Genomic DNA, 26,267 nt, shown 5'->3' with positions numbered 1-26,267 from the left:
TATAAAGCAGTATTTCATTTACATTTCAGTGCTATGAGTCTTGACAAATTTGAGAAGAGCCCAAGGGAAATTTTTCATCCTGAGATACAAAAGGTAGGAGGTGACTTCTTTTTTTCTTGGCTTATTTTTCTTTATTATTTTATGGAAAAAACAAGTCACTAAATAGAAATACTATGAGTTTGTTTCTTTCAGTAGCAGGGTAATGGTGATGAGTAGGGTTACGTTATACTACAAAGTAGACTGTCTTTATCAGTTGAGCTGGCCACTTCAAACCAAAACTTAAATATACAAGGATGTTACAATTTTATTTGTGTTTTTTTAATACCAGTGTGCTAAAGATATTGTTTTGTTTACAGGATTTATTGGTTCTTGAAGAGCAAGAGGTAAATGTAAACTTACCACTCCTAGCTCCCAGACCTGTTCAACGAATACAGCTTTGTATTTGAAATATTTGCACTGACATGCTTGTGACAACTTAGAAATCAATTACTTATGGCACTAAAAAAAATGTAGTATTTCTTTGCAAAATATGAGATGAAAAATAATTTTAAGCACCAACTTAAATATAATATTAATAGATCACCAGTTTACTGTATCATAAAATTCATAATCTGTGATCAAAGGTAAATTATTAGATATCTGCTACTTGAGCATGTACCGGAGTTGATATGAAATGTATATTTTAATGTGTAGGCTGTATACAAAGGTACGTATATAAAAGTTCTTAGAGAAAGTATTATTTTAGGTCTTTTGCTTTATCATATAGTATTTGGTTTTATGTCTCAGGGGTCTGTGAATTTTAAATTTGGAATCCTTTATGCTAAGGATGGGCAGCTTACAGATGACGAAATGTTCAGCAATGGTGAGTGTTTCACCTTTTTCTTAATTGTTTCATTCATTCAAATTAAAAAAGTAGGACAGTGAACAGTAGTTTTGTTACATTTTCATGTTCATGTTGGATGAAAAATTGTAGCATAGCATCTTCTATTTCTATAAAAGGTTGCTGTAGGAAACCTAGTATTACAACTGGGAAGATACTGAAATTTCTTTTCTAGCAGCAGACTGTACAATGTAAGATTTAGAGAAAGGAAGCAGCTGAAGGAGGCGACTCATGATACCTGCAAAAAGTCACTGTTGTTTCTAGTTCTTTTACGTTTTTGCAGTACGTTCTTGTTCTTCTATGCATTTGAACAGTGTCTTGGAGTGAGCAAAAGAGGTCACTGTTGGCTGTCACAGCCTGTTCTGCAAGGCTGGGATGCTGTTTTTGTAAAGCCTTGAACAACATGAGGAGAAACTACTTCAGATGAAACTTTGGTCCTTGTGTCCTGGGAGCAAGACCTGCTCCCGTATTGTGGTTATTTTTTATAGTTCTTCCGTTACTACATGTGCTTTTCTGTTGTAACTCTTCTCTCTCCCACATGTAGAAACCGGAAGTGAAAGCTTTCAAAGATTTTTGCATCTCTTGGGTGACACAATTACTCTGAAAGGCTGGACAGGCTACAGAGGAGGACTGGACACTAAAAGTAAGAACTCTTTTGAAGCAAAAAAGTGGGAGTCCGCAATATAAATGTTTGTGCTTATTGCATGTGCATATTGTGTGTACTGTAGAAATAATACAATCCTAAAACAGACTTCCTCATGTGGATGCTAAGTGCTCTGCTCCACCAGGAAAAGTCAGGTTAGCTGAAACCACTGGTACAAATGCAGTTGAAGAAAAGTATTTATATGACCTGTATTTTCAAGGTGAACAGTTTAATTTTGTATTGGAATGGGGTGAAGAATAACCTGGCATGTTACTTGCTTCATGATAGTGGGGCATCGTGGCTTGAAGAACCATGTGTGATTTCAGGAGGCTAGGTGCAGGATTCATAGTTGTCAGTGTGGGAACAGGCAGATTAGGTTCCAAACTCAGGTCTGAACCCACATAAAACATGCAGCTTGGACATTTTCTGAAATGGGTCAGAAAAAAGGATGACTAAAGAAGATTTGGTAGAAGGACCTGAAATATCTTTTGATCTTTAGAAAACTGAAAGGACATTGCTACTGAGAATGTTGTCTTCCCTTGCAGATGATACAACAGGAACCTGTTCCATCTATACAGTTTTTCAAGGGCATGAAATTATGTTCCATGTTTCAACCATGCTACCATATTCTAGAGAGAACAAGCAGCAGGTACATAGTTCTCTTTTTTTGGTTTTTTTGGTGAATATTTTAGAGAAGTAACTCTTCAGACTTTTGCTGTATTTTTTTCCTCAATATTATACCTAGTGCTGAAAATATCATGATCATGACTGTAATTTTTCTGTTTGCAGTTTAGGAATATTGTTCTACCATTCTCTCACAGAATTGTTAAGGTATTTATGTATGTCTTTCAAGTCATTGAAGTCGTTGTATACGTCTCTCTCTTTTTATTTTATTTTATTTTTTTTTTCCAGGTAGAAAGGAAGCGACATATTGGAAATGACATTGTCACTATCGTATTTCAGGAAGGTGAAGAGCCTTCTCCAGCATTCAAGCCATCCATGATTCGCTCTCATTTTACACGTATCTTTTTCCTTACATTTTTCTAGGTTTTGGGATTTTTTTATTTGTGCATTTGTTTGTTTGGGTTTTTTTAAGGTCAATATTACTTTTAATTCCACCCTAAGTCCTTCCTGCATGCTGTTTATGGAACTGAAAATTATTTTAGAAAGACAATTGCATTCTTGCATTTTTTACCTTCAGCTTCTTGACTAGGAGTCTCTAAGTCTGCCTCATAAACCACTTTTTATGTTGAACCACTTAGAAGATAAGGTCAAAACAAGAATGTAAAAGGAAGTGACTAGAACAAAAAGAATTCCACAATTAAAAAAAAAAAATCTTAAGATATTAGAGGAACCTGAATATGTTAATAAGAAATGTTTACCAGGTCAGCGTGCCACCTCATCAGAGTGTCAATGTTAATAAAAAAGGAATAATTCTTTCTTTATTGCTGTTACGAGGACTTGTTATGGTGTAATTGGTACACCTCTTCAATTTTTGACAGACTTTTTGAGGTTCATCTCTCCTTGCTGTCGTAATGAACTGTAGGGTTAGGTGTGCCCTAAATGCATAACAGCGTGTTATCATTTAAGTAATTTTAAGTGATCCTCAGCTGGTTGATGGAGTTGTATCACCTTCCTGATATTTCCAGTTGACAGTAGCCAGGGATAACGGTGTCTGCAAGAAAACTGGGTGTTAACGCTGACCCGTGTCAGATGTGGTAAATCTCAAAGCTCACTTGATTTGTACTTGCGCTTTGTGCTTACTGTCTTATATACTATAGCACCCCTTTTAGCACCCCTTATATACTATAGCACCCCTTGTAGATGTCCCACCATGTCTGAAATGTCGGTACATGTCTGGCAGATGTGACTCTGGGCCTACAGGAGATCTGTGCCTCTTTGGGAATAGCAGCAGGAGACAAGGCAATATACTTCCAAGCATTTTAAATAGCACTGGATGATTACTGTGAAATCCCATCGTAAGCCTGTTTTACCGTGCAGTCTCCAATACTGCTGATCACAGCTCTTGGCAAAGGTCTCTTCATTCAATCTGGAACAAACCCATACAGCCAGTGAAGCTATTCATATTTATGTTTTCTTTAGCACCGTTTGTAAGGACTGAAATCTTAGAGGTGTTGTTAAGGAAATCTATCAAAGCAAGAAGCCTCTGCTTCTTTCAATAAAAATAGCTTGCAAGGCAACCATAAGGATTTATCAGTTTGGTTTGGGGTTTTTTTGTGGGTGTTTTTTTTTAATCCTCCAGATTTGCCCAAAGTTATGAATCAAGACTGGTAATACATTTTTGTGTACTTACACTTTGAATCATCCTCTCTATTCTCATATAATTCTGTTAGCTAAATTATTTCATTGGAATCTTTTCTTCAGCTGAAGTTTTGGTATAAGTGATGTTCAGGATCAGTAGGGTTTTTTTATCAACTAGAACCATTTTTAATCACAAGTCTATCAAACATACCCATTAAAGTAAATAGCACATTTTATGCTTCATATAATGGCAAGAAATCTGTATTTGTGGTACTAGCTCATTTTTTTTTTTAATTGTTGATCAAACAATAAAATTTTCTATGAGACCTTCTTTGTGAACAGTAATATGTGTGCAGTCTAGAATGTTTTACATATTTCATTGATTATTATATTTTAGTTTTATTAAATCTGCAACCTGCTGCGGAAAAAAAAATGTATTAAAATACGTGCAAGCTTCATTAGTACTGGATTAACTTCCTTAACTGCATGACAGATATTTTTGCCTTAGTGAGATATAATAAGCAGAGTGATAGTTACAGGTAGGTGCTGATTGTAACAAATAACTTCACACTGTATTTCTGACGGCTTAGAGATAATGAGAAAACATTCTCTATTGGCTACCTGTCTGTATGCCAGGAAGCCAAATGAATTTAGGAAACTGAAGAGCAATATGGACCTGGATGCAGATGGCTGTAAACTGGCTATGAATAAGTTGCATGTTTCTAACCATCAGAAAAATGAAATTCTGGAACAGGCATGAGCTAAGGGGGCAAAACAAAACTACTTTTTAAATGAAATGTGACAAAAGGGTGGAAAATATGCCTGGGACATTCTGACCTGGTGAGATGAATGACATAGTGAACTACCTGTATGATGAAAGTTATTTCATGTGGCGTTGCGATAGCCATGGACTGCAGATCCTTGCAGGTCTGGGTTCAGTTGTAGCTGAGCAAACCAGTTCATTTTTAGGGGTCTTGATAGAGTACTTGTACAGTTTGACATCACATACTTAAAACCTAGTGGAATTTTGCTGGTAAATAATGTGTTCTTCATCTGTTTTTCAGTTAGTAGCCTTGGAACCCTCACACTTGGAGGCATATGCTGTACAAGTCTAAGTCTGTTCGGTCTCACCAAAATCTGAAAAGCAAGGATTTTTGCAGCCTCGTGCCTTGGCTTTAATGAACAAAGTGGCTCTAACCAAATAATTAATCCCAACTATTGTATTGAGATTAATGGGGAGATTCCAGAGATATCTTGCGGTCTCGAAAAAGCAGAGTGACAGTGGGATGTCTTTTTTCAGAGTCCATTGGAGGGATTCATCTTGGGCTTGAACCAAATAAGCAATAAAGAGAAATAAAAGAGTCACCCTTTAGCTAAAAGTATGTGCTGCAGCTCTTGGTATAGGATGTAGATATAGCATTATTTTTTCTCCTTTACAAAGTACTAGCAATGTCTGTAGTGATCCCTCTTCTATTTAAAGTACGCTAAAAGTCATTTGCTATTTAGACTAGGTCAAAAAGAAATGGGAGAATTGTGTTCTCTTTTGGATATGTGCCTGAGGAGAAGATTGGTTAGGTTTGAAGTCAACTGCCAGCTTAGATGCAGAAGTCTCTCATGGCTAAAGAATTTATATTGGCAAACTAAAATGTTTGGTTTATTCAGCACTGGGAAGAAAATTTCAGGGTATGAAACTTAAAATCTGCCTTTGACTGGAATGTGTGTATGTCTGTAACACTCAAAGTTAAAAACTTGCAAGATGGAAGAGAGAAGTCAATGTGAATTTCTAAGGGCTGTGTGAGCCTGCATGGCATTAGTTATTATTTAGCAAAATTTTAAAACTGACTGCAAATCACTCTACCCCACATTTGTAGGATGGAGCGGAAGGCTGGCGTCATTGGGTCTGCTCCTTTGAGGTGAACCGCCAGTTAGCTTGTAGTAGAAAGAAAGAAACCGAACTTGGAAATGGCTTCCAGGAATACAGGGTCCTTCGATAGATTAGTTTTGCTTCTTCCTTCATTGATAGTTCCAGAAGTCTGAAGATGCAGGCAGACTGTGGAAGAAACCAGCAATATCCCTGCAGCTGATCACCTGGCACCAGTGCTTTTTTTGAACAACCCATACCACTTTGACAGCTAAGAAATGCAGTGCAAGTACAGAAGGCATTCTTTTAGCCTTCCCCTCAATGCACAGTAGAGACCACTGGTACCAGCTGTGGTCCATGGTTTCAGAAGCTGCTGCTCAGATCTAATCACATGGTTCAAACCATTCCAACATATATAAGTTCTGTCTTGCTTTGGAAGTTTTTTTTATACTTCATAGCAGAGCAATCTTCATGGTCATCTAAGGATCTGTTCTTCTTGCTGCAAAATAGGTTACTGGAACTCTTTATATCAGAGAAACAGGACTGACTAAACCTTCTTGCCTAGCTCCAAAATTTGATCATTAGCAGTAAGAATTTGGTGCTTTTTGTGTGTAACTGCAGCTCCACCTACTCCATTTATGAATGCTGCTTGAAATCATCTGCAGTGATCAGTTTTGTTGTGCTTTTCCCCATCTTAATTCATTCTGCTCTAGCCAAGGAACACTTCACATTCTGTGTAGTCAGAAATGATTATTTTTACCTGAATGGAATAAGAATAGACATCGGGCATCTTCGAAGTTGTGTCTTGAATCTGTGAAAATGATATTAGAATGATCAATATTCATACAAATGTAATACTACATTTCAGATTGTATGCACAATTTCTCATTTTTAATGAAAAAAGACTGGATGAATCAATCAGGATCCATTTGACTCAGCACCAGTAAATCACTGCTGGGTCTTTGGGCAAGCAAATTCTGACTGGTTGGTATAACAGTAGAGATGGGCTGAATCTATAATTTTACCACCTAACTTGCTGCAACCTGTGTCAGCTGTGCATGCTGCTTGGAAAATCTTCAACTGCTATCCTACAGTGATGAAAATTGTGCAGACTGTCGCTTGAAATACTAAGGAATGGTTACTTACCTTAAAGAAGCTATGGCTTGCTGAGCATGTTATATGCATGGGTTTTGTGCCTGCCATTCATTCTTGCTATGCAATATTTGTAATGGTTCAAAAGAAGGCAGCAGATCCAGCTGTCATGGAAGTCATGCTGACTCTTCCTGAGTGAAAATGAGTTTGCTTTTCCCAAGATATAGATTCAGCTGTAGTAAACCATTATTATTCAGAAAGAATCAGGTGTCACTAAAAGCATTGCTCAATAAGTAGAACTGCAAAGTTCTGTTGTAACCGTTAGTGTCCCAGTGTTAGTTTCTGCAAAGGAACCAGAATTTTGCTCAAGTGAGTAATTCGAAGTGAATGTTTTTTGTTAGACCCATGGGAGTTCTTACCTAAGACATACACAGACAACAGTTTCCAATTCTTTCTTCTGTTTTGAATAATGTCTATAAAAATAGTGATTTTGAATGTGACTTTCAATATAAATATTTGTTCTTTCAATAGGCTGAAAATGTTTTCAGAAGAAAGTGTTCCTCTCTTTGGGCCTCCCCTTCCGTCCCCACCTGTGTTTACAAATCACCAGGAATTCAGGAATTTTGTGCTAGTGAAATGTAAGTCAGTTTTTCTTTTGCTAGAAACACTTTTTTAGTAAGTGATTTAATAAACTGAAATTCACAATGCTTAAAATGTAAACACATTTTCTTGTGTATGCTGCTGCTCTGTATAGATTTCTTTTCTAAATCTGTAGCACAAGTAGGATGTCAGTTCCATCAAACTCTTCCAGTCAGATTAACAAAAAACTGGATTTCTATGCAGTTATGCTCCTCAGACTATTAGATACAAACTGACATTTACATATAGAGAACGTGCAGCCATATTTAGCTTTGCATTTTCTTAAAGGAGTTCACAGAATCACAGAATCGACTGGGTTGGAAAAGCCCTCAGAGATCATCCAGTCCAACCCATGGTCCAACTCCAGTCCATGGACTAGACCATGGCACTAAGTGCCATGTCCAATCTCGGTTTAAAAACCTCCAGGGACGGATTACAGTTAGATGCTTACCTGACAGGAACTTGACTAATAACTCATTTTGCACATTTAAATTGGTTTAGTACTTAATTTTTTTGTTAGGAGGTTATTGGGGCGCCTTGTAGAATTCTCCTGTGACTAATTTTCTCTGTTGAGCTTAAGGGATTGTTATTCACCAAAAAACATGCAGAAAGGACGCAACTCTAAATTACTAAGAGGAGAACAGGTATTTTTGTACAGAGGCAATTTAGAGTCAGTGGAAGTTGTCGAAGTTCATTTAGGTAATGTATCTTCTTTTCCATAATATTTTAGTAATAAATGGGGAAAAAGCCACATTGGAAACGCCAACATTTTCTCAGAAACGTCAGCGCACTCTGGACATGCTGATCCGCTCTTTATACCAAGACCTGATGCCTGATCTACACAAGGTAAATGTAAGTCAGAAGTCTGTGTATCCCACACATGTTCTCACTAGGAGATTGAATGTTCTGTCACTTTAAAAGACTGTAATACTAATGAGCACTGAATTGCATGCACTAGGCTAAATACCAATTGTCATGTAACTTGTTTTGCAGTCATATGAAAGTTGACAAAGTCGTTTCAGGGTAGGACTCCTCATGTTTTTTTTTTTAAACGAGAGAAGCAGAACGATATCATGCTTTGTATGAGTTTACGTGGAGCAAGGGATTAGGAAATTTAGGTTCTGCAAATACAGGTATTAGCCTCATCACCATAAAAACTACACTTACTCATTCCATCGTGTGTGAATGTGGATCATTGTTAGCCTAGGGTAACAGTGAGATAACTTCATTTTAGGTGATGAACACATTCTTCAGGTGATTCTTAATTAGCTAAAAAGACGTTCAATACTTCTAAAATTGTTGAGGTGCTATTTTTCCACTCTTTATTTCTTTTAGCTAAATACATCTACTTTTTATCTTTTTATTCCTATCTGCAGTCTTTGTTACGATTGTATAGAACATGACAGTGATAAACTATGACAAACGGGAAAGTAAAATGTTCTCTGAGAAGCTATGCAGTTAGATTCATCACTACAGGAAAATATTTTTTAAAAAAGACAGAAAATTTAAATGATATCACAGTAAGTTAACTCAGATTAAAATATTATGAAAACTTTGGTTCTTTTTAAAAAATAAATGTTTTCTGGTTTAGAACATGCTCAATAGAAGGTCCTTCAGTGATGTGTTACCAGAGTCCCCAAAATCAACACGGAAAAAAGAGGAAGCTCGGCAAGCAGAGTTTGTCCGACTTGGTCAGGTAGGATCACTTTAGGAGGTATGCACCTATGTCGCCCCTTTGGTTGGAATTTTATTAGCTTGCAGAGTTATGTCAGGACTTACTGCAGTTCTCTGTGCTCAAAAACAGTCTTGTAGTGTTGCATTAGTTTAAGCTGCATTAAGGTAAAAATCACAGAATCACAGAATTGACTGGGTTGGAAAAGCCCTCAGAGATCATCAAGTCCAGCCCTTGGTCCAACTCCAGTCCATTGACTAGATCCAATCTCAGTTTCAAAACCTCCAGGGCCGGCGAGTCCAGCACCTCCCTGGGCAGCCATTCCCATGCCTGACCACTCTCTGCACAGAATTGCTTTCTAATCTCCAGCCTAAATTCCCCTGGCAGGGTTGAAGCCCATGGCCCCTTGTCCTATTGCTGATGCCTGGGAGAAGAGCCCAATCCCCACCTGGCTAGAGCTGCCCTTCAGGTAGTTCCAGAGAGTGCTGAGCTCAGCTCTGAGCCTCCTCTTCTCCAGACTGAACAAGCCCAGCTCCCTCAGCCTCTCCCCATAGGTTTGTGTTCAAGTCCCTTCCCCAGTCTTGTTGCTCTTCTCTGGACCCTCCAGCACTTCAATCTCTTTCCTGAGCTGAGGGCCCAGAACTGAACACAACACTCCAGGTGTGGCCTCCCCAATGCAGAGCACAGGGGAAGGGTCACTGCCCTTGTCCTGCTGACCACGCTGGTTTGGATACAGGACAGGACACCATTGGCCTTCTGGGCCACCTGGGCACACTGGTGGCTCATGTTGAGCTTCCTGTGCATTAGTCCCCCCAGCTCCCTTTCTGCCTGGCTGCTCTCCAGCCACTCTGTGCCCAGCCTGGAGCGCTGCAGGGGGCTGTTGTGACCAAAGGGCAGGACCTGGCACTTGGCCTTGTTGAACTTCATCCCGTTGGAATCAGCCCATTTTTCCAGTCTCCCCAGATCCCTCTGCAGAGCCTCCTGCCTTCCAGCAGGTCCACACTCCCTCCCAACTTGGTGTCATCAGCAAATTTGCTGATGATGGTCTCAATCCCCTCATCTAAATCATCAATCAAGATGTTAAACAGGACTTGACCCAACACTGACCCCTGGGGACACCACTAGTGACCGGCCGCCAGCTGGATGCGGCCCCATTCACCAGCACTCTCTGGGCCCGGCCCTCCAGCCAGTTCTTAACCCAGCCATGGGCTACCAGCTTTTGCAGGAGTATATTATGGGAGACAGTGTCAAAGGCTTTTCTGAAGTCCAGATAGGCCACATTTACAGCTTTCCCCTCCTCCACCAGCTGAGTCACCTGATCATAAAAGGAGATCAGGTTGGCCAGACAGGACCTGCCCCTCCTAAGTCCATGCTGGCTGGGTCTGGTCCCTTGTCCGTCCTGAAGGTGCTGTGTGATTGCATTCAGGATGATCTGCTCCACAACCCTGCCAGGCACCGAGGTCAGGCTGACAGGCCTGGAGCTGCCAGGGTCAGCTTTGCAGCCCTTTTTGTGGATTGGGGTAACATTCGCCAATTTCCAATCGTATGGGACCTCCCCGGTGAGCCAGGACTGTTGGAAGATGATGGAGAGCGGCCTGGCGAGCTCTTCTGCCAGCTCCCTCATCACCCCAGGATGGATCCCGGCTGGTCCCAATGACTTGTGAGGATCCAGATGGCTCAGGAAGTCACCAGCTATTTCCTTCTGGAATACAAGGGGACTGTTTGGCTTCCTATCTCTGTCAACCACCTCCAGAGGCCAGTTGAATACAAGTATTTGTAACATCTGAGGTACACAAAATAATTACAAATATTTATAAAATATGTATGCTAAAGGAAGGCTGGACAAATCACACCTTAGGATCAAATCTTAAAGTTCTTTCCCTGCTTCGTGCAGCAGGTGCTTTCTGTCTTCAAGCAGAAGAGTGCTCTATCTTTTTCTGTGCCTTGGAGAAACATAATCTTTCATGGATTTCCTCTATCAAGGTCGAATTTCTTAGAAATTATTTACTCCCGTTTTGGCCAGGAAGAAGTTTCAGCAGTGTTTCTGATAAATCAGAGGTTGCCCCATGTCGTTGAACATATCAGATGCTGACTCCCGTCTTCTGTGGGCTTATTGACTTTTTGATTCCATGACAACTAAAACTTTCTGATAATTTAGATAGTCTGGTTTGATCTGACAGTTCATTGCAGCAGGAAAAAAGACAGTGGCTGTGCTCATCAGTTCCCTTGTCCCTTCCCACTTGTCTCTTCTTGATCCTGGACTGGTGGCATGGTTCTACTACTTAAGAATACTTCTTTTCTGAGCTGATTTAACTCAGCAGGAGTTAACAGAGCAGAAAACCAAAACAGGAAAAAATTAGACAATGTAAATGAAAAAAAACCCACCCCCACCACAACCCAAGCCTCCTCCCTTCACTCCCATTTTTTAATCTGAGTCAGTAAGCTAAAGAGTGCAGAGTCTTGAGTAGTTCTAGATCTGATTAAAAGTATAGAGTGGAGACAGATGTTTGAGAGCTGGTACAGAAGAGTCTCAGGGCTGCTGAAACTTGCATTGGCGGGGCTGCAACATCTACTCCTCTATGCTTTGCCCACCCTTTCCCCAGCCACCCTGAAAGAGCTAGTCACTCCAGGCAGGTGTTAGGGGGAGGAAAAAAAGTGAATGTGTTTGGAATATTCAGACAGAAGTAACCAATTATTTATTTCTCAGCTTTACTAATTACCGTACGGAAGTTGGAGAAAAACATGGTTATTGAAAGTATGGAAACCTGTAAGCTTGATTTCCCTCCCTTCTTGCACCCAAGTTAAACGTACCAAATCTAGTTGGGACCCATTTCTTAAACAAGACTTCCATCCCTGGCATGGTCTTCATCGAAGGGAAACCTAATATGTGGGTTAAAAATTCAGACATAACTGTTTGTGTTTTTCTTGGGGCTTCTTTTCACATTTAAATCTTTCTCTTCCCTAAAAGAAATTTCTTCTTAGGTTACAAAGTGTAGGCTTGAACACATTTCAACATGACTTCCAAGTAGCCCTTAATCATTCTTGCCAAATTCTGTGAATGTGTCTGTCCCTTAGTTAGAGTCAGTTGAGTTTTTAGATGGTAAACAAAACTCACTGATGACTGGCTCAGCAGTATGTTTAACTCATTTATTTATTGTTAAGGTGATCTCTACTGACTGGCAGAATGAAATCAAAATGTTAATGCAATGAAGTATTTTGTGTGTCTCTGTAAGCGGACAGCTATGCTTAATGCAAGTGTGTAAATGGTGCCTGCAGGTGATTACTGCCATTTCACAGAGACCGTGCATGACGGTAGGCAAACTTTAGGGCAGTTTAATTGGTTTAGGTAATTTCTAAAGTTTACATTAAGGAATGCTGTGACAATTCCATGTGTCATCATTTTATAGGAATGCTGCTGTAAAGGTTAGCAATGAAGGTGGATAGGATACCTTAATCAGACTTACTGTGTATCTCACTGAAACTATGTTTAAACAATATTTCTATGGAGTTCTTAGCCCTTTCAGAATCAGCTTGCTTCTAGTTACTTCTAGTTGAAGAATTTGTCATACCGTGACTGTGTGTCCTTGGCACCCCGACTTAGTGGTTTGTTATTGAAGTTTTGCAAATGAAAGGCAGGATTGTATAATTAGTAAAAGGATTCTCTATCCAGTTAGCTTATAGAATGATTTGTGTAGTTGACTAGCTAGTATGATTTGAGGTGGAGGCTTTTCTCTGTTATTATTCTTGACACTTCTTTTCTGATTTGGGGTTTCCATTTAAAAGAACAAAGAAACCCAACCAACATATGTTTTGGCTGGTAAGATACCTAGCAGTCCTTTACTGATTCATTCCTGTATATCCTGATTTGTTTAGGATATACAGAATTTCACTTCTTTCCTAATTACTTAAAATATTACAGGAATTCAAAACTGGAGTTACTTTGCAGTCCTCAGTTGTCCTTTCTTTATAGTCTTTAGCTTGGGTACTGGCAACAAAAACTCAATTTAAATAAAACATCTGTTTGTATTAGGCATTGAAATTGAAAACCACTATGAAAGGCGATGCCACTGCTACCTTGGCAACCACAAGCTTTTGTAAAAAGGAGGTGAGTGAACCCGCCTAAGAGTTATGAAAAAAATTAATGGTATGAAGTATGGCATTGCATATCAGTTCTGCATACTGTTAATTTATTTATTTTTTAATTAGATGCTCTAGCAGCAAGGATGAAATCTATAGTGTCAAAGTGACTCTGCATCCAATATCGAATTAATAAAGGATGAACCTGGAGGCAGAAGCACTTCTTAAGTTAAAGCAAGAGTAGATATTTTAATATCATTTGACGAGAATTACATTTTCCATATGCAGTCATATTTTATTTTAACTTCTGCATCAAGTTTAAAACAAAGTTCAGTTATGTTTTTCTTTCCTGTAGTACCAGATTTTGTTCAAGGGCATTAGGGAGTGAAAGATGCAAACTGCACTCTTCTGCATGCATCTTATATACAGAAGCTTCAGAAACGCTTCTGGAATTTCAGAGACTTCAGCTAATATTTAATTTGGGGAGGAGGGGCGGACGCTGGGAGGTAAGTACGGAGAACGCTTGATCAAAGAACAATTTGGCAGAAAGGCAGTTTTAACTGTACAGTGTGCTAGTGACTAAACATCACAAACCGAGCCATAAAATATAAGCAAATTGAATATGCATGGCGGTACACATGTTTTAAGTACTTCTAGATTTGCACTGACTATCAGCTGCATGTGTTTTAATTCCAGTGCTTTAGGAATGCATCTTATACTTATTAGTCTCCAAACCAAATAAATACTGAGAGCTTTTCCTCTGCAAGAAAATTAACTGAATTTAGATATTGCAGATTCAGAAAATATACTGTTTGGAAATGTATCCTGCCAAAAGTATTTATGTGTTATTACTTGCCATTATCCATCACATTCTGTGTCTGTGTGATCTGTATTTCTTAGTGTACTTAATATGTATCCCTTATGTTACTTCATAGCCTTGGGAATCTCAGTCTTTCTGCAGTAATTTTCCTCATGAGGTTGTCTGTGCAGATTCTTGGGGCCAGTCCTTGCTGGTTTCTACAGATGCTGGCATCTTATTAATAGATGGTTAGTAAATGATCCAGTGTTTTTGTGTCCATTTTTATGTATCTGACCATTTTCTTGAAAATGTATGTTCATAAGTTCTGTTCAGGTGTTAGCAGGTCTTCACATACAGGGATAATTACCAGTCTAAGTAAATTTATTACATTTATGTAACCTAGTTGCGAACATTCTCTCTGCACCAGAGTCAAGCCATGTCGGGGAGCCAATGTTAATGCAGATTTTGGAATGTTTTTCTTATTTCAGATGTTATTTTCTTGGCCATCTGAAAAGACTTAAGAAGTCACATCCAAGCTCAAGGAATGTTTAAATGGCTTGTCTGAATTGCTTAGCCCTTGATGATAGGGAGCCTGAAGCCCGAGGCTTACAAGACAATGAGACCCTGCTTCTTTCATAGCAATGATATTGCTAGTTTGATCCCTTATCTTCTCTGTGCTGCTTAAGGCCAGTGGGTCTGAGGGAGTGAAGTTAGTTCTTGGTGATAGTTCTCAAACTTTCCAAAGGAAGGTCCTTTTTAGGCTTCAGTTGCATAATCTGATCCATGACAATGATAAAGCTCTCCCATGAGGAAGCATTGGCTATGATGCTGTGGTATATGTTGCAGCTTTGTGCAGGTTTCTTTCATTTTTGTAAGAAAAAAACAAGGCCTTTATTACAAGAAAGAAATAGGTCAAAACCAATGACTAGCAGATTTTGGCAGGAATTTGAATACATATGTGTGTTTCTTTTTTAGATGGTCAACCATCAGTGCAAGTGTTTGATAAAACACTCCAAGTAAAACAGATGCATGTGTTGGAAGCTCTGGATCTTTTGATTGCTCGAACAGACAAAGGTAGGAGAGGTCACTGTTCTTCGACTCTCATATGATTGTGGCTGGTGCTGGGTATGGATATCTCATGAGGTGATTGTGTCTGTCAGTGGCAGGTGTATTAGATGCCTCATATAGAATAGGGGAGTGTATACATCAACTGCCTTTATTTTCTAAAGGCTGGGGGATGGTGAAATCCCTAAATGCTCATTGGTGCTTCCTTCAAGGCAAGCCTGAAATTGGTCATATGGTCTTTCTTCAGCCATTGTTGGAAGTCAACACTCTTTGGAAATCATAGAATCATTTTGATTGGAACACACCCTGAAGATCATCAAGTCCAACCATAACCTAAATCTAGCACTATACTGTGTCCCTAAGAACCTCATCTATATGCCTTTTAAACACCTCCAGGGATGGTGACTCCACCACTGCCCTGGGCAACCTGTTCCAGTGCTTCACAACCATCTCCATGAAGAAATGTTTCCTTATATCCCATCTGAACCTTCCCTGGTGCAACTTGAGGCCATTTCCTCTTGTCCTGTCACTTGCTACTCAGGAAAAGCTGCCAACACCCTACATGCTGCAACCTCCTTTCAGGCAGTTGCAGAGAGCGAGAAGGTCTCCCCTCAGCCTCCTGTTCTCCAGGTTGAACAGCCCCAGCTCCCTCAGCTGTACTCCAGCCCCTCAGCAGCCTCGTCGCCTCCTCTGCACTCTCTCCAGCACCTCAAGGTCTCTCTTGTAGTGAGGGGCCCAAAACTGAACACAGTGTTCAAGGTGGGGCCTCACCAGCGCTGAGTACAAGGGGATGATCACTTCCCTAGTCCTACTGGCCACACTATTCCTGATACAAGCCAAGAAGCTGTTGGCCTTTTTGGCCACATGGGCACACTGTTGGCTCATATTCAGCTGCTGTCGATCAACATGCCCAGGTCCTTTTCTGCCAGGCAGCTTTACAGCCGCTCCTCCCGAAGCCTGTAGCGCTCCTGCAGTCATTGTGACCCAAGTGCAGGACCTGGCACTTGGCCTTGTTGCTCCTCAGACAGTTGGCCTCAGCCCATTGATCCAGCTGGTCCGGATGCCTCTGAAGAGCCTTCCCACCCTTCAGCAGATCAACACTCCCACCCAACTTGGTGTTGTCTACAAACTTACTGAGGGTGCACTCGATCCTCTCATCCAGATCATTGATAAAGAGATTAAACAGAACTGGCCCCAGTACTGAGCCCTGGGGAACAAAACTTGTGACCACCTGCCAACTGGATTTGACTCCATTCACAGCTTTGATTGACTGAATTATATGTTTACTCAGCTGGACAAACATGAGGGGAAATTACTTATGCTGTCACTGTTTTAGCAAATGTGTTTTATTGGTATTTATTGTGTTAACTGTCCCCACATCCTAGTGCTATAGAGTGCATTTTCTTGAAGATTCTGATATAAAAGAACTTAAATGTTGTTTGGACTGACCATGTGTCTTTTATTAACCTCATTTGGAAGTACTAGATGTGCATAAAATGTGCACTTTTTCAATGCACTTTCTAACACAACAGACTGTGATGGAATTTCACAAAGTGAACATGCTCACAGAAGGGGCAGGATCTTTATATCTAATACTCTTGCTGTGTAGTTTATTATATTTTCACTATCTTGCAAAATTTTGTGTATTTGTGAAATAGCATACGTTTAATTGTTTTGAAGCTCCAACATAATTTTTTGCTGCAGCACTACCTGATAGGAAGCTCAGCTGCTGAACTGAAGGCATAGGTTACTGGAATTGGAAAATGTAGAGAGTTCATAAGCAATCTTTTATCATGTTGCGGCTTTGCTCTGTTTGTTAGATCCTGCTTCTCTTTGGAAGTATTAATTCAAACTACTACATCTTTTGTTTAACTTGTTTCCTGGTCTCTTCATCCTTCAGGGAAAGACTCTCGTCTCCTTGTCTTCAGACTCAGTGCTGTCAAAAAATATATAGAAACAAAGCAAATGATAAGGAGCAAGCACGACTGCAGAGAAAACAAACTGGAGAGAACAAAAGGTGATGTTATTATCCTGTGTTAAAAACATCCACTGTGGTATGATGTCTGTGGTTTCCAGGGGCTTATTAGCTGCCTTGAGGCAATGGTAGGTGATCAACTTTAGTTTTTTCTCTGGACAGTCAATTCTCAAACTTTGTTTATCTGATACGTGAAAATAAGTCTGTTATAGTCCAGCAGGGCACTGTAGAACTTTGTAAAAATACCATGTTACTTGGCAATCACTGCTGATTAAAAGCTCTAGAGAAAAATAGATATGTTGCTTTCAGGATTGAAGAGTATGAGAAGAATTATGCAAGGATGTGAGACTGAAATAAAGGGCATTTTAAGGTGGAGGAAGACTGGCAAATCTCCATTAAATAATACTGTTTAGATCAGGTGTTGATGATTATTTCAGTAAATATAAATATTTTCTGATCTTAAGAAGCAAGCTGCTTTGGAAAGCTGCAAGCTGCAGAATAGTGAAAATCCATGTATTTAGCCTTTACTTGCAAAAGGAGTAAGGGGAAAAACAGATTTCAAGAGTCATAACCTTTTGTCTTTTTTCTACAATTTAATGTTGTCCTACTGGGAGGTTTGTAATTCTGCATTGCTAAGTCATGCGTCAGAGCCCCATTGTACTGATCATCGTACAAATACAGAACAAAAAAAGCAGACCCTAACCCAAATCCTTAAAATCCAGAGCATTATTTCCGCAGGCTGCCATTTGTATGCCATTAATACTCACCATGGCAGTGAACTGAGGATCGTTGTGGCTATTCGGAACAAACTACTTCTCGTCACAAAGAAGTATAATTCATGCAACAGTTTAACCAGCAGCTCTCTGCTATCGTCATCTGAATCTCCAGTAGAGGAGTTCCAGTACATCCGGGTATGTGTAATCTAATAACTAATTACCTTAACAGACTGGGCAGCACTCAGATAGCGATGGAGGGGAAGACAAAGAGCATGCGTTTTTATCTCCCTGAACCACTAGACAAACAAAAATGAGGAGCTGTATGACAGTTCCATCATATATATGCCAAAGAAACCTGTCAGATTTTTTTTAATTAAGTTTCTGCTTGTTCTTAAAATATAATCATAGAATCATTTTGGTTGGAAGAGACCCTCCGGATGATCAAGTCCAACCATAACCTAACTCTAGCACTGAACCATGTCCCTGAGGACCTCGTCTAAATGCCTTTTAAACCCCTCCAGGGATGGTGAGTCCACCACTGCCCTGGGCAGCCTGTTCCAGTGCCCGACAACCCGTTCCGTGAAGGACTTGTTCCTCATATCCAGTCTAAACCTCCCCTGGCACAACCTGGGGCCATTTCCTCTTGTCCTGTCACTTGCCACTTGGGAGAAGAGACCAACGCCCTCCAAGCTACAACCTCCTGTCAGGCGGTTGCAGAGAGCGAGAAGGTCCCCCCTCAGCTCCTGTTCTCCGGGATGAACAGACCCAGTTCCCTCAGCCGCTCCTCATCAGACTTTATCGTGTGTCTGTGCTTAGAGCACATCCCTTTAAATTCATGAAGTACCTGCAGCACCCACAGTAGGAGCTTGAAAAAGAGAATAATTCTATTATTTACATTATAGGAAATATGCCTTTCTGACCCTCCAGTAGTTATGACGCTGGTGGATGGCCCTACTGGAGAAAGTGACAATATGATCTGTGTAGCATATCGGCATCAGTTTGATTTAGTTAATGAGAGTACTGGGGAGTCCTATAGATTGCATCATGTTGAAACGAACAAGGTGAGTTTTCATCATTGAAACTATTTTCTTACAGAACTGCACTGAACATAATTTCCTGCACACTCAGTGCATCCTGTGCACAGTTAATATTTTTCTGTCATTGTTTTAAACTGACTGTTTTCCTCATAATAACATACAGGACTACTCTTTTTATTTGATGGTTCTCATTGGTAGGTTATTTTCTTTTCAAATCATCTGTATTTTTATTCAGATCTGATGATGAAGAGGTTTGGCACTCCTAGCATGGGTGATACAGTGTAAACTTCTCCAGAGCACTGAAAATCTGTCTTTATCTGGATGAGGAGGTGCTACAAGTAACGAATGGGGATGGAGAAATACAGTAGCACCACCATCCCAACCCCCTGTTCCTCTTCTCCCTAGGAATCCTTATTTCCTTTAAGAACACAAACAAAGCAGACAATTAATATGAGCTGAGCCGCTGATTTTTGTGATATTGAAATGGGACACAAAATTATTTCCACAGGTAACAGAGCAGAAATGTCTTTCAGTCACTACAAAGGATGGGTCAGAATAGGTTTGGTGCAGATATATAAACTTCCAGGTCTGTTTAACAGTTCTTGATACATACAGTAATCTGAAGTCAAGAGGTGAACATCTAGGTTATTGTACAAAGGAAAGTCAAAGAGCTGTTCATCTAATTGATGTCCAGTCCCTCTCCTTTCCTAAGTAGTAAATGTGGTCTGGGAAGCATTTGTCTATTGTAATCTTACGTACTTCCCTAATAAAGTCTCATTTCCTGAACAGATACCCTACATTTTTATGGCTGGTTTTTTTTTTTTTTTTTTTAATCCAACTGTAAAAGACAAATACAGAGTTAAAATATGAGAATTTATGTGGCCTATGCCATGTAAAAAATGTGTTTCATCCAGCATTGATTCTCAGTTTCTAAATTCAGCCTATTCAGTAATTCTTAAGTACATCCCTATTGACCTCTGTAAGCGTTAGTGGTTTTGAACCAGTAATTGGTGCATCTGATCTTTCTGCTAATCATGACATGCAACTGAGCTTTTTTGGATTTCCCTTTTTGAAAAGAATTGTTATTGTTAGCATATCATGTTGATTCATGGCTGTCCTGAAATCACCCCATTTCCCAAAACTCATATGGCCAAATAAGTTATGTAAGTTTTTATTGCTTTATACTGTGGGCATGGTATTGAATATTGAGTACTATACAGAACTGAAGACAAAAGTAATTGATTTCCATCCTGAGACTATCCTGAAAATTAATCACAAAAGAGGCTGCACTTGAAAAATTACTTATTTATTTTTTCCCCTTCTTTTTTCTGTAGTTGTGCACTCCCCCAACTGATTGTATTGCTTGTTAGTCAAAACCTGGTTGTAATAACCTCAGTACCCGCTGCCTGTTCATTACCCTTTCCCATTACCATTGCAGGTTAATTTTGTTGCAGCTATTGATGTATATGAAGATGGTGAAGCTGGTCTATTGTTGTGTTATAACTGTAAGTATTTAGGGGAGATGGAAAATGGTAGTAATACCTCAGTCTGCATGTGCATTTTTTTTCATTGGAGTCTAGATCTGTATCTTAAAATAAATATCAGTGGTTTATGGAAATTTTCTCAATATACATTCTTTTTAGTTTAAATGCATATTAGAGAGACTAGAAATTGAAGAATGATTTTATTGCACAGTATGTCGAATTTAGACATGCAAGCTTGTTAGGTTTTACTTTCAGGTATGTAGGAGTACATCTATGTTGATATATGTTGCTACCTTAGTAAAAAAAAAAATCCCATGCCGTCCCATTCTGTCTGTGCTTTTTTACTGCCTACTTCTTGGCAGTTGCATTATTCCATTGTCATTCTCTAAATCTCCTTTTACAGAACAGCCTCAGATAGAACACGCACATGCTCTTCTCTGCAGTGCACAGGTGCTTTTACTTCCAGTCCTCATGAAAAGAAAAGCAGCCTTTATGAGGCAGTGCTGAAAGGCACGGCTTTCTCTGTTGCAGATAACATGTCCTATTTGCCTCTCCAGAAGTGAACATCGATGGAGACAAGATAAATACACCTGTGGTCCAGCACTGGCTATCAGATTGGTGCCACAGAGCAAGTTTTAAGTGGCTCTAAACTGTATCTTTCTATGCTCTGTGAGGCCCTTTTGGTTCTGATAGCTTGCCAGATCCTACATGATTCTGGTTCCCTTAGCACTGCTTCAGAACTAAAAAACCATCTGACAGAGGATAGTGAATCCTCATCTATATTTCTCTGTGGAATTAGTTCCCCTCTAATAGACCCATTGCTGAGCCAGAGCTAACAAACTGAGCTAATCTTGAAGTTACAATAAAGGTGCTGCATGGGCTTGCAGCAGCTTGAATTCCTGTTTCTGGGACAGCGTCACAGGGAAACTTACGCTTGTTCTTTAGAGAGTATTATAATTCTGAAAGTATAATCATAGAACAAATACGAAAACAAAGGATATGGCAGTGTCCGAAGATTGTATTTAAAAAATGATCTGTAATACATTTCTGGATATAAACTTTGATTCAGTCTAAGGACATCAATTACAGGGAAAAAAATATAATTTTGCCTAAAAATAGAAAGGAGCCAGAAGTAGCGCACATTTGAAAGGGTCATAGATGTCTACCTGGAGCCCCCAGCTCATCAAGAAAAAAGGCTATTGCAATTGCATCTCATCTTGAAGCTTTCTTATTGTTTGCTAATATGACTGCTTAAGTTCTGAACTTTAATAGATGTTTGATCACCACTAGTGCATGTATGTAAAGAAAAATCTGTTGATAGTAGAAGGTTAAGTTCCCCATTACCTAGACCTATCACATTAAAAATTCTGAATTGCATTGCCCGTAAGAAGCTCTATAAGCCAGCATTTCATATCTGACTCGTAGAATGTTAATTTCAGAGCAAGTGGACTTACAGCAGCTATGTAGTAGGTTCACAAGTTATATGACTAATGTAGTGACTAATGACTGTAATGTCCTGCATGTATAACAGTCTTCAAATGTAAACTGTGCTAGCTCATGGCCGCTTCAAGGGCAGTTCTTACTGGCAGGGAGGGACAGTTCTGTTAACGCTGCTTTCTGAAATTTTCTTGCCTATTCCTCTATCCATAGACAAGGTAAGGAACTGATAATGGTTGGAAGAGAGTAAGAATGACTTTGTCAAATATGACAACTTATTCAAATATAGATCATCTGTTTTGTTCTTTCAAATGCCATGTACACAGAGGAAGCACACTTCCCTTATCTGTTCAGATAGAGGGACTTCTACATAAATGTTTGATTATGCATATAATGTCCACACTTCTGCAACATCTGCCTGTGAAACTGGTGTTTGTCACTTGCAGTGTAAGGTTATGGGTGCTGCTTTTTTTGTTACAGATGTTTGCCAGTACAGAAAGGTATATCCTTTCAATGGAGGTTCCCCACTGATCCAGCCATCAGCTTATGACTTCCACTTCAGCTGGAATCAAGTTCCTTATGCTGTTGGTAAGAAAATATCTCTTTTTAACTAGACGTCCGTTTCTTTTTCTTTCACCATTTAGGCTTGCTCTTGGCTGTTAGTGGAATTACAGTATGTGTACTAGGAATAAATGTGATATTCATGATGCCACTTTAGCTAAAGTTTCTGCATATGATAATTTTAAAAAGTGGAGCCTTGGTGCCAGGTTCTTTGTTTGCTGAATTTCTTTTCCTTTCTCTTTTTCCTATTCCATTCAGTCTGTGTTCTACCAGGCATGGAGAGTGAAGTTTTCTTCAGGCTTGATGTAGCTCAATGTCCATCAGTATGTTAGACAACCCTTTTCATAGGAAAGGGGAGATGCCACAGGAGGTCAGATACTCAAGAATAGTTTTCATGGAGCATCCAAGAAACATTTATATTAACCGTTCTTCCTTGCCAAATAATTTTTGTTTCGTTGCAGTCTGTGCTTTCCCTTACATCCTTGCTTTCACTACCGATTCCATTGAGATCCGATTAGTGGTGAATGGGAACTTAGTCCACACAGCAGTTGTGCCTGAGCTTCAACTTTTAGCATCGAGGGTAAGACATAGGAAAATTATGCTTGGCTATTTTTGTGATATGCTGGGATCTAATGCACATTAAAAGTTGCTGCAGCCAAAAACCAAACAAACCAAAACTGAAACATGTGCTATTTGATCTCTCGTAACTGTTTGTCTGTGTGCTTTGAATTGATATCAAGTGCAAAGAAAATCAGAATTTATCTCACTGTCCTTTATTGCTCACAGTAATGCAGATCTGAGATATCTGACTGCTTATGGGGCACATACTATCCTCAACCTCACAGATGTTCCCTCCACTTGACAGTGGGATAACCTTTCTATGAACAAACCTAGGTGACTTAGCACCAATACATTTGAGCTTGTATTCAGAAGACAGTTAAGAAAGTATTGCAGTACTAATGATAACTTATTTGTCATTTCAGTCAGATATTTATTTTAAAGCTACTGCTGCAGTAAATACATCATCTGACAGCAGCTCTAAGGAACTGAGTTCACGGAGTTCTCCTCAGACACCAACAGCTTACGAAATGCCAGAATGTCCTCTTTCATCTCTAGAAGGTAACGTGGTTTCCAGGCAGCTTGAATAACAATTTCTGATCATTCCAACAGCTCTCACATGTCAGTGCAGCGGATCATTAGTAAGATTAAATTGATCGGATAAAAAACTTTGAGTTCCTACCTGAAAGTCTGAAAAACAGAGATTTTCTGTTTATCCACAGATATGAAGCACCTGGTTCTTGAGCATTTGCCCCATAGGATCTTTTCTGAATGCATAGTAGTGCTGTTTTGAGGAAGCTGTTTCTGTAGGAGGGGAGCAACTAAGCTTCAGTAGATGGATGAATCTTTGGCAATATGGCCAAGACTAATAACGCAAAAAGAGGTAGAAAATTGTGGGAAGACTTGAGATTTCACATACACCAGTCCTTTCACTTAAGAAAAGCTAAACTACCACTGAGGGTTAAAGCTCTTTTGTGAACCAAAAGTAAGAAGTTATACTCTCGAAAGAGTTTGCACTGTCAATTTAGTGTAACATGATTTGCAAACAATCACTCTATAGGGGAACAATAATGGAGAAACACAGGATAATGCAGTGTGTGTATATATATCTTCCTCACTTAAATCTGCTGCTGCACTGTTGGCAGAAGGGGAAGGGGAATCACAGTTTCGGTTTTTAAAAGGCAGTGCTATCTGATGGTAAGTTGTTGTTGGGCTTTTTCCTAAGAATTAGGAAAACACATGGTATTTCGTGTCACCTAAGAAGAGGAGCCATAATTTAAACCACTTGAGATCCAGGCTCAAATATACTTGCAGCATATTAAAATATTGCACAGAGTTCAGAGTCATGGTGTAATAGTCGAATACCAACCTCAGGACATGTAAATTTACTTCTTGGCTCCACTACTGATCCATCACATTGCCCAAAGTCGGTCTTCTTTTTCCCTCTAAGTCAATTTGCAACTCTGCACAATATGGTTGTATTTCATCCTCCTAGCCTATTTATATTGAAAGTTCTCTGGGGCTAGGAAGGTCTTTGTTGTTTGGGTTTAAAAGCACCCGGCACAATGAGTATAACTTTTCTGTATAACTTTTCATTTGGAAGTATTAAGAACTTACTCTATTGTGAAAGTGTGACATTCTTTTCTCCTCCTGTGTTTCAGGTGATGTTCCATGCAAAAACCTATACAAAATTCCTCTCAGTAATCTGGTTGGGCGAAGCATTGAACGACCTCTGAAGTCACCTTTGACTCCCAAGGTCATCACTACTACAACATCCAGTGGCATTGCGTCTCTTCCAGTTACTCACTCACTATCCTTATCTCGTATGGAAATCAAAGAAATTGCAAGCAGAACACGTAAAGAATTGCTGGGTAAACTCTCCTCACTCTTCAATGTACATATTAATGGCCAAGTATATTTAATTTCTAATCTTTGGACCATCACAGTCATATTTGTAACATGCAACCAGTGTTGATAAATAAGTAGTATGAACAAACAAATGAAACTGTCAGGAAACCTTATTTGCAAAGTCTAGCCAGCATCTGATCACATATGACTATATTCTAAGCCAAGTAGGAACTAGTTAATAGTGGAAACCAGCAACATATGCTTTAAAGTTTTCATGAACGCTTTATTTTCTGTTAAGAGTATTAAGTCTTTTATTCCTTTATTGAGGCCTCTTGGATGAGCCTATGACCAAGACAGAAACTGCACAGAAGCCAAAAAAGGTTCCTCGAAGACAGTCAGACCCCAAGCAGGGAGCAGTAAGATCAACTAGTAGTGACAGGTAAATATACTGGCCTTAGAAAGTCATCTAAGTTAGACTGTAAATGTTTTTAGAATTGACGATTTGGCACCCTATTCATGCTTATCTCACTTGGCATGGGCCTGACTGAGAGCTTTGTATACCAGTGTGAATTTCATGCTAACGTGCTTGTTAGAGTATCTGAATACTACAAATACCAAAACAATTATGCTTTTTGCTAAAGGTATGTTAATGAGCAAAACAAGACTAAATGGGAGGGGTTTTTGTGAGGACATGCTGCAGTTGAGCCTGTCATTAGGGTTTGCACTACTAGATCTGCACTGTGCAGGCTCACTTGTTTTCTTCTCTTGTTTTGCTATTTCCAGAATAAATTTTTCTAAGAAACACCATAGCATTTTTCTGTTTGGCTCTGCGTACCTGACCCCGCTGCCATTCTTTTGTTTTCACAGCCTGTGTTTGTATAGAGTAGTGGCAGAATTCAGCCAACACACAATAGACTGAGATTAACGAAACAAATAAAAAGATCTGCTGCAATGTAAACCTCTATTTGATTTATTTCACTATTTGGAAATCATTTGGATGTGGAGCTTCGTGAACATTTGCCTTTTAATGATTTTCAGCAGAGTAAATCGGAGAGGAAGTTTTAATGGTCTGTCTTTAGGATAACTTGATTGAATCTAGAAATAGCTATTGATCCTGCTTGCCCTAATCTGTGTATTTTTTTAGCAACTTTTGTCTTCCTCTTTGCAGGATAATCTCGAGCTCTTTTGAAAGCTATTCTGAAGGATGTCATCTTTCTGCTAGTTCAGACCCTGATACTTTAGCAAACAGGGAGGAAAGCTCACCATCTAGCTATCCCTTGCAGCTGATTTCCTTATATGATGAAGACACCATTGACTTGAAGTGAAGACAGTCTTAAAACCTTTCTTCCTTACTTCACATTTTCTTACAACTCTGTGAGCTCTATGGGAATGTCACAAACACTGCTTCTAGTGGTAAAATGTGGCTGGAAGTATTGGTGATTAATCTTCATAGAACCCTTGTTGTTCTGGCTAGCTCAGCCTGATTTGGTGATGCTTATATCTTTGACATAAGTATGTTTTCTCAGTTAAGGAACCATTACTTTTTGTGGCATTCTAATAGTAGGTAATTAATGAGAGATTTAGGCTGCAGCTGAAGTAAATAAAAAGTATTACTTGTTCTGAGTTTCTTATCATTTGAAGTACCTGAATGACATTCAGCT

At 39.4% G+C, this 26,267-nt stretch overlaps 1 protein-coding gene across 1 annotated transcript; it reads left to right on the top strand.

The window, feature by feature from the left end:
- Window positions 1–29: 29 nt before the first annotated feature.
- Window positions 30–25,931, top strand: GARNL3 (GTPase activating Rap/RanGAP domain like 3; the record flags this gene model as incomplete). Its single annotated transcript, XM_080356121.1, has 23 exons — window positions 30–93; window positions 357–383; window positions 787–862; window positions 1,425–1,523; window positions 2,069–2,172; window positions 2,436–2,544; window positions 4,279–4,324; window positions 7,270–7,376; window positions 8,108–8,223; window positions 8,969–9,073; window positions 13,080–13,154; window positions 14,062–14,173; window positions 14,901–14,999; window positions 16,891–17,007; window positions 17,704–17,876; window positions 18,584–18,742; window positions 20,157–20,223; window positions 22,120–22,227; window positions 22,662–22,780; window positions 23,184–23,319; window positions 24,420–24,629; window positions 24,934–25,045; window positions 25,775–25,931. The coding sequence occupies exons 1-23, from the start codon at window positions 34–36 to the stop codon at window positions 25,929–25,931; spliced, it is 2,493 nt and encodes an 830-aa protein (XP_080212247.1). The 5' UTR covers window positions 30–33.
- Window positions 25,932–26,267: the final 336 nt, after the last annotated feature.

Source organism: Nesoenas mayeri, assembly GCF_963082525.1.
Source record: "Nesoenas mayeri genome assembly, chromosome: 18".
In the NCBI taxonomy this organism is placed as follows: domain Eukaryota; kingdom Metazoa; phylum Chordata; class Aves; order Columbiformes; family Columbidae; genus Nesoenas; species Nesoenas mayeri.
Note: the sequence above shows the minus strand (reverse complement) of the source record. Positions and strands in the feature narration are given on the sequence as shown.